Below are 14,669 nucleotides of genomic sequence, written 5' to 3'. Positions count from 1 at the left end.
CGCACTAACTATTAGTTGTCCAAGTTAAAGAGCGGTCAATTCTTTGAAATTTATAACCAATTTTCTGTAACAGGAATGGAATTGGTGGTGAAATGTGAAGAGTGTCAGGCAAGAGACACATTAAGCGCGTAGGTAAGGTAAACTTACCCGTTTCTTGCGGGGATGGAGATCTTCATAGTCCATAGCTATGCCCTCGTCGCTGAAGGAGGAGGAGGCGGGCGGCGGGGAGGGCGTGCCCGAGCGCCACGAGGAGCCCGAGCTGCTGCTGGCGCCCGGCGACACCGACGACCGGCCGCCCCACCCATCTGTCACCACCACAATACATACATCTCTTACTTGTTACAATACTTTTCTTATAAATACAACAGAAAATTATGGATCCACTACAAATTCATTAATTCATTATACATACTCGTATGCTCAAGTAGCAAGTACAAACTCGACTGAGTCTGCAATGTCTGCGAGCATATTTTTGAATGCAAATGTTTGATTTGTAGATAAAATAAAAATACATAAATCGCTATGTATGCCTATACGATTTTAGGAGTTTCCTCAATCCCTCATGGACCCTATCATTAGAACCGGATGTGACAAAAATGGGACCAACTTGGAACTATATACTTTTAAACAATAATAGGATTTTCCAAATCGGTTCACACATGATGGAGTTTTGAGGTAACAAACATACAAAAAAATGTACAAGCCCCCTAATCATGGTAGTGGTACCATGTGTTATTTATAGTGGTATAAATAATGTAATTACTAAACGGAACTGTGGCCATCAACTTTCACTAGAAAGAGCGGTTCTTTTCGCGGCACACACACATGCGCTGCCACCGCCGCGCCGTGCCGCCGCACTAGAATAAGTGGTCTCGCTTCACCATTGCGTAACGCTCTCTACATACTACCGAATTCATTGTAGTTATGTATTTCAACTAATGGTTCGTCATCAAAATACACCGTTTTCAACATTAGTTTGATATATCATGTAATACGATATGAATGAATAGACAAATGTATAGATTTGAGTTAAATAATGTCAACAAGTAATTTAATAAACTAAAACCATGCGTAAGCAATTTCGTTAAGCTGCTGCCTTCATAGCATTCATGGAGGGCCTGTAAAATATTTCGTGATATTACATTATTATAATTATAAATTTACCTATATGTCATTGTCAATAGATTACTAAACATAACACGCCGCGGACAGTTTCTCTTAATTTCTCTCTCTCTGATCTTAATATCTGATTCAATGAAATGATGAAACTTCATAAGAAATTAGCTAGTTTCCACCCTATTCAAAAGTTCGCCCACACTATTACAAAAGGCATAAGGTCCACCGATGTACAGTTAGGAGTGTTGCTGTTAGTTCGTTACGTTTTAGTACAAAAAACATCCAAATGAAATTAGTAATAAGCGCCCAGGTCATCTAAAACACTAATTTATTGGTAGTATAAGATAAAGCGATATGTCGTTAACAACTGGTAGCAACTCTCAACTAACTGGTGAACTAGAAAATATTATGCAGAACATAATTATGTATAAAATAGCTAACTAATCCATTGCTCTGTTTCTACTTAATACAAAGCATTTGGTCTGAGTTGTTAGCACGAGAGCGAAGTTTCATCAAATACCCGTCTAGACAGTGTCTAGACCGCTGTGCTGTCTAGACGTTAACAACTCTATCCTACATTTAACATATAAACCTAAACGGGGTCCCTACTGAATAGGTATATAGGTACGGTCAGCCAAGAAAGTGGTCTACCACTTTTCGACTCTATCAATCAGATGATAGAGTCGAAAAGTGGTAGACCACTTTCTTGGCTGACCGCACCTACCCTAATCTTCGTCATGTTTTCCATAACAAAGGAGATCATCATTATGACGATATGAAGCCTTTTGCGTCGATAAATAACATATATGATGATGACGTTTTGAAAAAAAAAATGTCCCAAAGAAAGTATTTCCATGTTTGATTATATTTAGCTAGTCTTTGTTTTAGAGTCAACAGGTAGAAAGTTTAAGTACATTAAGTAAAGCACTGGTATACAAACTGCTTTAATAGGCTGCCTACCGGAGCACTTGGATGCCTGTTTTAACATGAATCTTACGTAACGTAACATGTAAGTTGAGTACATACTTACCTAAGCAATAGTTTACCGTGGATAGTTTATAACTATTTATTCGCAGAATGCGTGGCGGAGCGCTCTAACTGCATTGAAAAGTAACCGACTATGTAGAAACACTAGAAACAACGTTGTTAATGGAAGTGGATTTTTACCTGATTACACGAGACAAAGGATCCTTGGACAAATTTACAAATTATATATCCAACCGTTCCGTATAAGGGAATGAAGATAGTCCTTATAAGCGTGAGTAGTGATTTAATTGGTAAATAGGTACCTACGTAACTAGTAATTAATTGAAGGAGCAACTCACTTGGACGCGGCGAGTTGGGCGAGCAGCTGAGCGACATAAGTACCAGCGCAGCGTTGCACTCGTTCATCTGGTCGTCGCGCTCGCCGTATCCCAGGTCGCACGAACTGCTGGGGCGGCGCTTGCGCGATCTGCAACAAACACTATATTTCAGTCACACTCAATCTAAGAGCCCTTTGATTGCATGTGCAAATTGAACATGAGCGGAAGGAACGGCGAATTTGATTTAACTTTTTTTAAATACTTTTATGATAGGGATTAGTAATTGTGATAATATGAAACCAATCCATTTGCTCCTCATATTTTGCACTTGCATTTTATGTACTTATCATAGTAGGTAACCGGGGCTCTCATGTATGTTTAATTTTCTATTAATTTAAAATTACTTTAATTAAATGTTACGTGTTAATTGATTATTCTTGTGACTAAGTAGGTATAGCATGAAAGCCAGGGTATATACCGTTGTGCATAGTGAATATTGATTCGTTTGTATATTATATATTTATACTGAGCAGTCCGTAATGATATATTATTAAGTGCTATGCTATATAGATTAATTGGAGACTGCTAAATTATTAACGAAGTGCCAACCAGTCGCAACGGTTACACGGTATCTTTGCTGCGAAACAGGTCAGATCTATTACAGTATTTCCAAGTATAAAAATCAATATGCCCTTGTTAGTGTTAGACTTCTAAGAGTTCATAGGCTGTCAGTCTTTATATGTCACTAGCACCCCGCCCCGGCTTCGTACGGGTTAACAAATTATACACTCAAGAAACGAAAACCACACACACTGAAAACCGCATGTAAATCCGTTCAGTAGTTTTTGAGTTTATCGCGAACAAATATACACACAGACAGACGTCGCGGGGGATTTGTTTTATAAGGTGTAGTGATTAGTGAATGTATGAGAATTAATAGTGAGTGATGAATGAATGATAAAGTTGTAATAAGTCTAGACTAGTTTGTTGATCTGTCGGGTTCGTAGTGGAGGCGACGGGGGTCGTCGACGCGCCGGGTCGCGGCAGGGAGCTGTTGCGCAACCGGCGGCGGGCGTCGGTCGCGTGCCCAGATATTTGGGCGAATTGTGTGAGGTCGTGTACTCTGCTCCCGTCTGCGTCTGGCCGGTCACCCCGTACCACTTACCGAAGGATCGACCGTTCAACTTTCACTAACTGGGTATTCCAAAAAGCGATTATAATTCGATTGAGACCAAGAACAGATGTCACAGAGGCTCTAACCGGCGAATATTAGCCCACTTTGCGGCTAACGGCATCATCGCGAATTGACGTATGCACCTTGTATATATGCGTATCAACGTGAATCATAGCAGTGGGTGACGTAGTTGTGTAGCGGTAAACGTTGCTTCATAAAATGGCGTCGCATTGGAATCATTGCATTTTAGTCAAAATTATGCTCATTCATACTTATTAGATCATTGTAAGGATATGCTAAGTATGTAGGTATATGCAAAGTGCGAGGTGAGGGAACTAAAATGTGATTCGGGCGTGCGCCAACGCAGTTTCGAGAGCCATACGTATTTCTTGTAATTCGACAAATGTCAACTCCTCCACCAGGCGAGCGCCAATGTCGCCAGAACCAATCATCATGGGTTTAGTTTAGGGCCAGTTGCACCAAACAGAATTGACGGACTAATCAACTTCACCCAGCAGAGAACTATAATACGCCCCATACAATAAAAAATTGCGAACGTTTTAACGAATACAGACGATTTGGTGCAACCGGCCCTAAACTTGATCAAATCGGTCGCTTTGTCGGTTGGTGTAGATAGACCTACAGATAAATTTAAAATAACTAGTAGTTCGCCCCGAACTGAGAACTCGCGGTTTGCCAAAAATTATATAGAGCGATTGACTTTGTTGCACCTATACTTACTCGTATAGTTCGACATAAAATAGTAGAAAATAATTTTCAATAATAAAATCTGACTTCTATGGGGGCCGGTGAAAGATTATTGTATATAGATGGTGCACTATGTAGAAAAGGAGGTAAAACCACCCACTTTTCTAGTAGGTAGCATGCGACCCTTATAGAAACAAAATGCTACCTACTTTTCTAGTAGGTAGCATTTTGTTTCTGTAAGGGTCGCAGTTTTAGCCTCACGAACCCACTTCTCTGATACCAGTTCGGTTTTGTGAGGATTGCATCAGTTCGAACCTAACCAAAACACCTTTTTTCCGGTTCTGTGAGGATCGCAGTTCAAACCTAACCTAACCCACTTAACGGCGCGTGCGGTGCGGTGTACGGGGGTTTGAGCGGGAGGGGCTAGTAAGTTTGGCATCATTATACTTTATACCTACATTTTATGGTAGGTAATCATAGTGGTTTATTTAGCTTAGGTATCAGTGGTTTTCCGGGTCAAGGTCCGAGTCCGGGTCGGGGTCCAGGACCAGGTCCAGGTCGAGGTCCAGGTCTAGGTCTTGGTCCACGTCCAAGTCCAGTTCCATGTCCGGGTCCAGGTCCGGGTTCAGGTCCAGATAAGAGCGCGGATCCGGGTCAGGTCTGGCTCCAGGGCCAGCTCCGTCAAAATCAAAATTCGAAATCGCAAAACGTGTAGTAATTGAAGAGTTCTGTTCTGATCATCATCAGCAGTTCCACTTCATCAAATGCGACAGTTTTTAATGTAAATTCTTGATTTTCTGATGAAAATACACAAATCTCTATACGCATGCCTTTAAGATTTGAGGAGTTCCCTCGATTCCTCATGGATACCATCATCAGACCTCGAGCTTGACAAAAATGTGGCTTAAAAACTTAACTTGCTTAACAAACATAACGAAGAGGACAAATCGCCAAACATGAACTATGCGTCGTTGAAGAGTTCCGTTCTGATTATAATCAGCAGTTCCACTTCATCAAATGTGACAGTTTTTAATGAAAATGCTTGGTTTTCTGATGAAACTACAAAAATATCTATACGCATGCCTTTAAGATTTGAGGAGTTCCCTCGATTCCTCGTGGATCCCATCATCAGACCTCGAGCTTGACAAAAATGTGGCTTAAAAACTTAACTTGCTTAAAAACAAACATAACGAAGAGGACAAATCGCCAAACATGAACTATGCTTCGTTGAAGAGGTCCGTTCTGATCATCATCAGCAGTTCCACTTCATCAAATGTCACTTATTTGAATGTATTTATGCTTGATTTGTTGATAAAACACATAAATCACTATATATATGCATTAAAGATTTGAGGAGTTCCCTCGATTCATCATGGATCCCATCATCAGAACTGGGTTTTGACAAAAACGGGACCAATCTGTATGCATATACATACAATGAAAAAAATAATTGTCTAAATCGGTCCACTACTTAATGACAGAGATATGGAGTAACAAACATAAAAAAAAATCACAATCGAATATCCTCTTCTTTTGAGATTTGGAAGTCGGTTAAGAAATGAGGGCGCCACTTTCTACGTAGCTGTCACATCTTTGACGTAAAGTGCTTACACATGGCAACAATTTATAGTCTGTCAAGCCATTTCCGTCAGTAGAAAAAAGCGGCTAAAAAATGTAGGCGCGAAGGGTTATCGTCCCATAGAAAATTTGAATATCGCGCCTTTTTCCACTGACAAACTTGTTTGACCGACTATAGTATGGAAATTTTAGAGTTCCCACTATAGGCGACAATGTATAACTGATACTGTATCTGTGGTAAGCCGAAATATTTCCTGTCAAATGTCAAATACCTATATTATGTTTATTTTTATCTTGCTAATTATTTCAAAATGGTAAATTTAAAAACGATATTATAAAAGTGCAAGCCCAGCACTTTCATTTGTAACCAAACTCGACCATACTTTCTTCCAAAAAGATGACCAGAATAGCAAGACCCCTCACAAATAGCTTTTTAGCCTTTTAAGTTCTTCTAGCTCAATAACATCTTGATCGAGCCTGCTCGTAATTTAATGACTAAAATATAATGCCCTCAACTACACGTTTACCCAATTTCATTTAAATTAGAACAAATTTACTTAAGTTCTTGAGTATCAAACTATCCTCTGATAGTTCAGTTTAAAAACATCGAAATGCCGGGACGTGCCCCTAGCCAGCCGCGTGTCCCAAGTCGAATGTAAGAACTACGTTCGCTTCGCTCGCTCGTTCGATTAATGCCTTCCTCTTTTAGAAAAATGGTAGGCATTCGGTACGTATTTAGCCAGAAAGAAATATTCACACCTTAGCGAATAGTAGGTCTGTAAAATTTTGCAATTTGCCGAAAGTTATTCAATAAGTATGACAATTAAGAGAATGCACTTACGTCACGTGCAGCGTGTATTGTTTCGTACATTATTGTTGATAAGGTTGTCGAAGTTAGAGGGCCATTGACTCACGCTCGGTAGGTCGGTCGGTGACGCGGCTCAGCGCTCGACGCACCGACGACGCACAAGTTGCTTCACCCATACCAATCATACCACCCATCTCAAATGCTTTTTCGGCCACCCTGGCCTCCACCCCTAACGCCCGCTTATACAAATCCGTAAAATACCAACTTATATTTTTATATACAGATCTTTTAACATGCCAATGTCATTTATTAGAGTTTGAGATAAAGGTATTCATAAAACTTAGCAACCCCTTACAAAACTCTGTTAATTTTTGTCTCTTTCTAACAAACATAAATGTTAAAATTACGGATAGGGACAAACGATTATCAACAGTTAGTTGTATTTGACAGACGTATATAATGTACTCATCGGACGCAGGTTATGGTAAAGTTGATTAAGTTGAGGGTGTTCAAGGTAGGTGAATGACTCGAGCGTTCTTGTCATCATTGCTCCAGCTGGAGGTGAGTCGTGGTCGTTATCGGCGCGGGCGACGACCGCCGCCCGCGGTCGTTGAGGTGACATTGCTGTCTACATCGCATTTAACTAGGTATAAACGTTGCTAAAATAGCTCTGACGTATTTTTTAGTGACGTAACCTTCTGTGATACGGCTAGTTTGATTTATGATATGATGGGGCTAACCATCCCGTGTCTCAGTTGCTCTAACTACTATCGCGAGCACTCTGACGTGAACTCAACACAAAATCCGTGTACCTAACGTTTACGTTTTCACGTGACAAATATCAGCATCTAAGTTTGCCCGTTTAAATAATTAATGGATGGTGTTATGAATCGGCAAACAATGAGACATACGACTAAATAGCATACGTAAGAAAGTTGCGCATACACGTGATTGACGTCAAGATTTGGTTGTTTGGTTGAACAAGTGTATGGCCGCGTTGAACATGAAATCGTTTTGATAACTCGCCACGGTCACCGGCGGCGCCGGCTGAGCACACACTCGCTACTATAGCTGCGTATTACACACGCAAACATTGAATACGACCTTGCCGCCTGTTGCCGCGCTAGGTGACTACGCACAGATGTAACACAACAATACATTTTTTTGTGATCTCTTACGCAACTTACGAAAGATATTGTACTGAAAAAAAAATCGCCACTTAATTAATAATTAAGTAAGTATGTATTTACATCCATTGCTGTACAAAACTCAAAAATGCGCGTTTTATCAGAGATAAGACTCATAAGACCTAAGAGCTTGATCGATTTTTCGCCGCCGAAAACCCTCATAGGATACCAAATTTCATCGAAAACGTTAGAGCCGTTTCCGAGATCCTCGAAATATATATATATATATAATATATATATATATATATATAATATATATATATATATATATACAAGAATTGCTCGTTTAAAGGTATAAGATAATATATGTAATATAAGGTCATCGGAAGACCAGCGTCGAGATCTTGTGCCCGCGGATAATTTTATTAGGAACTTTTAAAATTAATTTTGATAAGTCCTGATGATTTACCCGTATCAACATGAATTAAAAAAAAAGGTGGAAGTGGTAAGGCCTATATTTTTATGGTAAGTAATGTGTAAATGAGTAAATATTTAGTACTTTTCGATTTTAATTTTAAAAATCCGGAGGACTCGATTTTTTGGTGGCCAGAAAAGATAGCAAATTTCCAACCTATTTATCCTACATTTTAGACACCCTGTATTTTATTTATAACAGTGAAACAAGGCTTTGGTTGTTAAGGCTTATAAAAATTAAATAAGTAGTCAATTGTTTCACATATTGCAATAATCATGAAATTAGTTTTCCTGTAATGATCAAAATTCTTAGTGCCCTGGTTTTCTTTTCAGTAAAGTGAAACAATGTTATAAATATGTATTGTAATAACACAAGTTACTTTGATTCATCTACATCTAATTTACTGGACAAGAACATGGTGGAATGATTGGTTTACCTAACTTCAGGTCCGGCATTTTTTACAGAGCGGTTGATGTAGGTCGGGGCGCATTTTTTGTCGATACAAAAACTCAGCAGCGAACGAGCGGGCGTTCGCGGTGATGAGGTCATCGCCAAACTCGGCTTGTAATTTGCTCAAATTGCCAGGGCACGTCTATGTCAGATTCAATGTGACGCGAGTGCGGTGCGATATGTATGTACTACTACATCAATTCAAACTGGTGACACCAATTTAAAACGTCATCTTTATGAACAGAAAGTCCATACCGACGAAATGGGCTGCGGGTGTAACTAGATTTGATAAAGTGCGTATAATGAACACATTAGAGGAAGTTTTAAAACAGCGGCCATCACTGAGAAACTCGCCGAACAGAGGCTGAGGTGGTGGATATATTATGAGACGCGACGATGACCATGTCGTGAAAAAGGCGTTGCTCCAGGAGACCAAAAGAGGACCAGGGCACCGGCCTGCTACCTGGTGGTGCACCGTGTCAAAGGATTTGGAAAGAGCGCAGTTAAATACACAGAACACCCAGGACAGATGATCCTGGCGCATGAGAACGAGGAGAGCCGACCCCAAATAATGGGATAATGGCAAAGGAAAAGAAGAACTTTATATATTGTTCCAAATAACTAATTAAAAATAAACTTATAAATAAAAAATGCTCCCCAGGTCGCCTTCATACGTTTTGGGGCCCAGAAGGCTGGCAGCGTTACCTTTTTGGATGGCCAGGCTTATCCTCTGCCCGTGGTAGCTGCCAGCCCTCCGGTCACCTGAGGTGTCTATAAGGCCCTGCGAAATCTATTTAAATATGGTTTTCGTGCTGGGCCCTAGGGTTTCTACGCCAAACGGCGCAAATACATAGCCCTCGCCGACAGCATATTTGCGCCGCTTCATCTGTTCTGCGGTAGTAGGCGGAAGTCGCATGTAGGTGGGACAGCGCGAGCGTGTCAACGCAGGTGGCGTCCTCCCCAGCCTCCACGGAATGAGCGTCATCCCATCGGGGCGCTTGCCGTCGTCGCGTGCGATACCGTTCGGCTCAAGGATGGCCGGCACGCTAACGGAAGCAAGCGCCCTCCGGATGACATCATTCAGGGAGGCGTGGCCCGCGCTTCTTTGGCAGGACAGTGTAGGGAAGATAGCCACCATTCGGATGCTTATTAGATTTTGATTAAAAAAAATGGTATTTAAAGATAGATTGCTCCATTTGTTATTATAACATTCTGCGTAAATTCCGCTCCCTAACCACTCAAAAAGTTAGAAGTCAACAACTTTTATAATAAATGAATGAATTTATTTTTACTAGTAGCTCTCGAATGTACGAATCTACCCCACCGAGGGGGTACATTCATACATAGGTAGGGGAATCTTCAGACACTATCAAAATAATTATCAAATATTGTCTTGATTGGCCATGAAAATAGCAATGGTTTAAATGTAATAAATTCAATATTAAAACCTCAACAAAAAATACTTTTCTTACATTACAAAATATAACACGGTACGGTACAGAGACGTTTTTGTAAGACAAATGTTCCTTCCAAAACATCTTTTGCCGATGTCATATTTTCTTTTATCTATTAATGTGGGTCTAGTGGTAGTTAAATACTTACCGTTGAGCAATAGTTCCATAGAACTTTAACACAACTTCAGCACGAAACATCTGAGAACATGGTCCAAACATTTCCTCTCATGTCGCTTGCGACGACTGCGTTGGCGGCTTCGTGGACACCTGACTCTCGCCACTGGCTACTTATACACGCAAAGCTGTAATAAATAAGCTGTTCTGATATGCTGTAAGAGTGACTAACTGTATGAAGCTACCCCGTGTATGAATGGTGCCTACCTACCCTACATATTGTTTTAAATGTGCAAATACCTAAATTACTAAATTAAGTGTCAGCTATTTAATTCAACTAGCGATGATTCTTTTTTCTGGTGCCGACATTGTCTTTGAATGACAGAGTTTTTGCTCAGGTCCGACTAAGGGGCTGTCCATAAATTACGTCATCGATTTTTGACGATTTTGGACCCCCCCCCCTATAATCATCCAAAAATCATGCATCAAATGACCCCATTTCCTCCTACTTCATGCTACCGTCATCCGATGTCCAGACCCCCCCCCCCTAATTTGAAATGACGTAATTTATGAATAGCCCCTAAGAAGGATTCACTATGAAAAGGTACGATTATGTTTTCGTCTTCTTTTTATAGACGTGAAGGCGAATAATTCTGAGAGTCACCTTCGTGTTTGACTTTTAGGGGTTAGAAGGTGGTAAAGACAAACGCGTTACCTCTGGTTATGAGTCTTATGACCTATAATTTTGTGTTGTATTGGTGTAAAACGTAAAATTTCAAGATTATTTATCCTATTTACTATACCGGGCACGTGCTGAATATTCAATAGTCTTCGCTGTTCCGCAGGAAACAGTAGGAACATTCATATATTCTTAGAACTTGAGTTATATGCACGAAATAAAAGTTCTCGCCAGCTAAAATTTATTTAATATTCATTACATCTATCATTGATTTACGTGGAAGAAGATAGTGGCATACAAGTTTACGTCCAACTGCACCTGCCAACTCAGATAACGGGTCTCTGTAGCACCAACGAAAGTAAATGTGTACTGAACGAGAAAGTGTGCCCCACCTCCGGCCGTAAGCGCCTTCTCTTTGCTTGTTTGCGCAACATGCGCAAACCATGCGGAATGCGGCGGCACCGCGCCCGCGCCGCCGCGCGCCCGCTGCCGTCCGTGACACTCAAAATCCTTCATTAGCATAGATCCATAGACAGTTGACGTCGCGTCGACCGACCATTTTCGTCACCGAAAGTGTGTTAAAAGTTTCCGTGTGACCTTAATGCAAACTGCATTGTCACTGTTGCAAATAAGTCCTAGCAAGTTACCTAAGCTGTACAATACGTTTTTATTATTAATGAAAAGGAACACATACAACTTAACATTATCATTTATCATACGCTTTTGACCTTCTGCGCCCAAATTTATAATGGGAGAACGGAACCAATAGTACCTACCTACCGTTACTAGTTAAGACGAGAAGAGCCAAGAATTAACTATTTGAAACTACATATATTTATGTAATAGAGATGTTCAAATATCAAATATAAAAGACATCTCCGAGGGTCATGCCAAAAGAATTTAGATACTCACTCAAAAATTATAATACGTCTATTGGTAGCGATTTTTTTTAAGTATTCACCATGATAGCGTACCTACGTACACATTTTTCAATCCGTTAAAACCACTTTGAAAGTTCGACTTAAAAAAAAACACTTGCCTTGCACTGCGTGTGCTATCAAAATCGTTGCAGTCTTTACTTGGTTCAACTCTACCGCCTTCCTCTTAATTTTTCTTTTTTAAATTTGGAAACAGGTAAAAATGAAAAGGTGCTAGATCAGGGGAATATGGCGGATGAGGCAGGATAGAGATGTTATTGAACCAAAACAGTCGAGTGTACTGGCAGAAGTGTGCAGACTTGCGGAGCGAAGCCGGATTCCCGATTTCAGTCGCTTATTAAACCAAGTTGCCAATACTTGGGGTACAAACGGTGACATACCATCGCGAATTAACTGTTCGTTGATCCACTAGCATCTAGCACAACAGTAGCAATATGTCCCGTTTTGCAGAAAAATTAGGTAACCACGCTTACGAAAGATAGCCGTTCGTGAATAATAGTTTGTATCTAAGGGCTGATTTAGAACGGCGCGCGAACTCGTATGCGATTTTAGTTACATTGAGGACTATTGGTTACATCCAATTCAGCCGATCAATCAAATACCGCAATGTAATAAAACTCGCATGCGAGTTCTCGCACCATTTAAATGAGCCTTAATGCTGCTGATCCAATACCCAGTTCTCGCTTAAGCTCTACTGTATGTAATTCGTCGGTTCTCACGCATGTCTTTTTCTACAGCTTGTACATTTTTATGTTATGAATAACGGCGGTTGGTGGTAGCCCTGTCTAAGCCTCATCTTCAACGCTCCTCTGACGTCTTTTTAGAATCAGGCACGAAACATCAAACCAAATAAAAATTGTAGCACTCGAACACGCAAAATTATCGAAAGTTGTGACAAAAAGTTCAAAATATCTTTGATTCTTGAAACCTTTTTTGAGGTCATAATATAAGTAAATCATATAATCGAGTGAGCTCTATCGTTGTCAAGTTAATAAGTTTAATAACTAAATACAGCCTTTACGATTTCGGTATGAAACAAATGAACACAAAGAATCAAATATTTTTGCATGTCCCTCGCAAGTGACACCAATTTATTTTTCAATGTCTTATTTACTATGCTCACTTTATTACTCATAAGTAACTGTATAACTTAGGTAACTGCATAATTGCAAATTATGATTGCGTAAAGTGAAGTTTTATTTAAAATGAATCTTGTGGGAGTGGGTACGTTGTTTAGGCATGTGGCATGTATGTATGAGGGGGAACCGGCGACGTCGAGGACGCACGGCGCGGCGCGGCGGTGCAGTACGTAGGTTAGGTGCTGCGAGTTGCGCTAGTGTGGCGTTCCATTTCGAAACTAGGTCACCGTGTCACACGAAGGCCGCGCCAAGTGCCAACCGAAACCGCCGCCATCTTTAAATTAGTTTATCATATCGTGTCATTTAACATACGTATTGTTTTCTCTATTTTAGTATTTAGTATTTAATAAATCAAGATCATAACATCTCCAACTCTTTGTCCTCTCCGACTTCTTGAAATGTAAAAGTTAAACTGATAATTACTTTGCCAATACGTTTGGAGTACATTTAGAATAAAAAAATAAACTACTGTTCAAAAACTTTCTCTTTCATACGGCCGGTTGGCCGGTCGGGTAATCACTAAATTGGTTCCTATCTCAAATAGAATCTTTAAATTCGACGAACTTTCTTAAAATGAGTTTTTTTTAGTCAGAGAATATAGCAAAATTCTGTAATCTTATTGTTTATCCCTATATTTTCTTAAGTAAGTAGTGTAGTGAACTTATTGAGAGGTCATACGAACAAGTTTTATCACTGCCTTCACACTAAATACCAACCACTGTCTTTTACGGTAATATCAAGTGGAAGTGCTATACCCGACCTTCTATAACTTTAAAATTTATCACTACTAAATACTTACTACCTACATGTATATGAGACACCCCTGGTTTTAAGAAATATGTACTACCTACATTTATTTAAAATGAAATCTTGTGTTGCTGTATCTGGAATCCTATTTACAACGAGATTGAAGTCGACTTTCAGGCAGTTGAGGGGTAGACATAGGGAGGGGTGCGCTGAGTAGAGCGATATCTGTGTAGAATTGTGGTGTAGATTAGGCCTGTGCCTGTTTGTTACGGTGCTCGTTGCGAAATTTGAACTGCGAGTGGAGGTCTCGCCTCTCACTGCGCTCACGATAAAAAGTGAAACTGCGGTGTAGTCACGTCGCAGCGGCTTCAACACCATTTGACGTCGTCTGTTCCGGTTTGTTACCGATGCGGTTCATCTTTTGTAAGAAAGTGTTCAATGAAGATTTAGCAAGGTTTTCGCTGTGACTATTTCTGATCGATTTTACGCGAGATGACTTTTATGATTAAAAAAAAATTAAGATATCAATGGGTGTCTCATTGGTAGTGTCGCCTACGCAATTGATAATAGCTGTCAACAAAGTTGCATTGTCTGTCCCTCTCTGGCATGAAGGCAGGGGAGAACGCGGCGCGGGAGGCGGTAGTCGGCCGCAGAATGTAGGCAAGTGTGACAAGGACACGCCCGGACTCCGTGCTAACACTTCCATCCAGTTTCTAACGTGCTTGGCGAAGATTTCGAAACACTCGCCGCGCTTGTCCTTACTTCATCACTGCACAATGTATGCCACTTACCAACAAGTAAACACGGCACAATACAAGACGGCACGTTAAATAGGTCTACCTATTTGCGTTACCTAGA

General features: G+C 40.4%; 1 protein-coding gene across 1 annotated transcript in view; it reads right to left on the bottom strand.

The window, feature by feature from the left end:
* The window catches only part of LOC134804425 (zinc finger protein 704), a 71,472-nt gene that overhangs the window by 34,728 nt on the left and 22,075 nt on the right, over positions 1–14,669 (bottom strand). Inside the window, exons 3-4 of the mRNA XM_063777466.1 lie at positions 2,442–2,569; positions 148–305 (exon numbers count right to left, since the gene is read on the bottom strand). Of these exons, the coding sequence (XP_063633536.1) occupies positions 148–305; positions 2,442–2,569 (286 nt within the window). The remainder of the gene's footprint in view (positions 1–147; positions 306–2,441; positions 2,570–14,669) is intronic.

Source organism: Cydia splendana, chromosome Z, assembly GCF_910591565.1.
Source record: "Cydia splendana chromosome Z, ilCydSple1.2, whole genome shotgun sequence".
Taxonomy (NCBI): Eukaryota; Metazoa; Arthropoda; class Insecta; order Lepidoptera; family Tortricidae; genus Cydia; species Cydia splendana.
The sequence above is the reverse complement of the archived record's forward strand: the minus strand, read 5'-3'. Positions and strand labels throughout refer to the sequence as shown.